The sequence below is a fragment of the Barbus barbus genome (genome assembly GCF_936440315.1).
Source record: "Barbus barbus genome assembly, chromosome: 24".
In the NCBI taxonomy this organism is placed as follows: domain Eukaryota; kingdom Metazoa; phylum Chordata; class Actinopteri; order Cypriniformes; family Cyprinidae; genus Barbus; species Barbus barbus.
The window spans coordinates 2,175,001-2,177,500 of record NC_136752.1 but is presented as its reverse complement, the minus strand read 5'-3'; the positions used below and the strand labels follow the sequence as shown (position 1 = coordinate 2,177,500).

Here is a 2,500-nt window from a genome sequence, read left to right as displayed (position 1 = left end):
GTGTCCCAGCCCGGTGGAGTCGATGGTCTTTACGCATGACATTTGAGCACTGGGTTTACAAAAATCATTTCAGGTTTATGAAGTGTTTCAACATTGTATCAACTACTGATGAACACATTCATCTTTATTTGAATTCTTGTTATTTTACCATGCATTAGATTGGAAAGCATATGTTTTTCACGGCAAAAAATGCTTTTCTTATTTCGATTTTTTTGTCTTTTCCAGCCAAAATATCTAAAAATTCTTAAATAAAGAAGGATTTTCTATAACAAGTAAAAATTACTGTCTTGTTTTCAGCAAAAACAAGTCAAAATTAAGTGTTTTTGCTTGAAGCAAACAAAATTAATCTGCCAATGGGGTAAGAAAAATTATTTTATTTCAAACCAAAAACAGGATTATTTTGCTTACCCCTTTGGCAGATTATTTTGCTTGTTTTGAGCAAAAACTTGCTTACTTTTGAGACAATAATTCTTACTTGTCTACAAAATCCTCCCTTGATTTAAGAATTTTTAGATATTTTGGCTGGAAACAAGACAAAACTAAGAAAAACATTTTTTGTTCAAACACACAAATTCACCAACTTTTTTGTCGTCTGATCCTCTTTCACCTAACTCATTTTTATTTGAAGTACTCATGAGATTTTTAAATAAATATTTTAACAATGACGTATCACATTTGCACGTTCATTGGTTTTCTGACGTGGTCACATGACATGCAAGTAACAATGCATTCAACAATTTATTCATTTTAAAATTGTTTTAATTTAACATTTTTATGATTTAATTAATTATTAGCTTTTTATTAAACTCATAAACCCCCTGCACTTCCTTCACAAACCTAGTTTGGGAAACCTTGATATATTATAATGGTTAATACACTTCATGTGGTTGATAATAACAAACAGAATATATATATATATATTTGTACTTTTTGTATTTGTATGTCAATAAGGTACAAGATTATCCTATTTAAAGGTCAAAAGTAATCTAAAAGTAGTTTGATTATGTTACCTAAAATGTGTTATGTAATGGATTACGTTACTAACCACAATGTTTGTTACGTAATTTGGAATCAGTAACAGACTACAGTTTGTAAGTAATCTACCCAGCTCGGTGTATCTGTGACCCTGCAGCACAAAACCAGTCTTAAGTCTCTGGGGTATATTTGTAGCAATAGCCAACAATACATTGTATGGATCAACATTATACATTTCTCTTTTATGCCAAAAATCATTAGGATATTAAGTAAAGATCATATTCCATGAAGATATTAGATATTTATTCCTACCGTAAATATATAAAAACTTCATTTTTGATTAGTAATATGCATTGCTAAGAACTTCATTTGAACAACTTTAAAGGAGATTTTCTTAATATTTTGATTTAATTTTTTTGCTCCCTCAGATTCCAGATTTTCAAATAGTTGTATCTCAGACAAATATCATCCTATCCTAACAAACCATACATCAATGGAAAGATTATTTATTCAGCTTTCAGATAATGTAAAAATTTAATAAAAAAAAACTGACCCATATGACTGGTTTTGTGGTCCAGGGTCACATATGTGTATTACTTGCATTACATTAATTAGTAATTAATTGGGAGAAATTGCACTTAACTGTCCTTAAAATAATGTCATGATCTTAATCGCCTTTAAATAAGGCTTCATTTTGTGTAAGCCAAACATAATTTCTTATTGTTTCTATTGATTTTGATGTGAAATATGGCATTTCTTGGGCGATTCGTCCAAATGTCATTTCAGTCTTGAAGCCGCAGTACTGAAAAATGTATAGTTTTTCCACATGTTGATCTGGAGACAAATGTCTCTCCTCTTTCCTTTAGACATGAGCAGTCAGAACATATAAAAGTGGGACGATGTTTGGTTTGGATGTGAATGCCGTTTGCTGGAGAGATGTGCTCTGACCTCCACTCACAGGCCGCTGCAGTAAAACCCAAGCCAATCTTGGGAGATGTGAAGTGTAGGAGTATGTATGCGTGAGTGTGTGGATGCAGAAAGCACATGGTGAAGTGTAGCTCTCCCCGCTGGAGCTGGAGTTCCTCCCTCAGTGTGCTGGTCTGATTTAACCGCACTGATTTGCCCTGCAGCGTAACATTACTCAATAACAGGCAGAGGATGCTTTGTTCAGAGAGGCTGAGATGTGTGTGTGTGTGTTGCTTCATCGATAATCACTGCGTGTTGAACTTGTTTTCTTGTTGAAAGCAGACACGGTTGCTGACCCTCGCTGCTGTTTGTGTGTGTTTGCGTCTGCAGCTCTTGGCGTATGGAGGCCGGCTGGAGTACTCGCTCTCTTATGACACAGAGAGCAGAGACGACCCCATCATTAGCTCTCCTGGTGTCATCATAGAGGTACGTCTGCACAATCACAAACACCTTCACACTGAGTTGGATAGGATCAAGGCGAATTAATGGTTTCTTTAAACTCTGAGCTTTTGTGATTCGTCGTGAAACTCGCCGGCGGACTCACTCAACCTTTAGGCCT

At 35.0% G+C, this 2,500-nt stretch overlaps 1 protein-coding gene across 1 annotated transcript in view; it reads left to right on the top strand.

Moving 5' to 3' along the window:
- LOC306844166 (laminin subunit alpha-2-like) overlaps positions 1-2,500 on the top strand; it is a gene marked incomplete at both ends in the record, with an annotated part of 216,864 nt that overhangs the window by 97,052 nt on the left and 117,312 nt on the right. Inside the window, 1 exon segment of the mRNA XM_079376117.1 lies at positions 2,272-2,367. Within this exon segment, the coding sequence (XP_079232243.1) occupies positions 2,272-2,367 (96 nt within the window).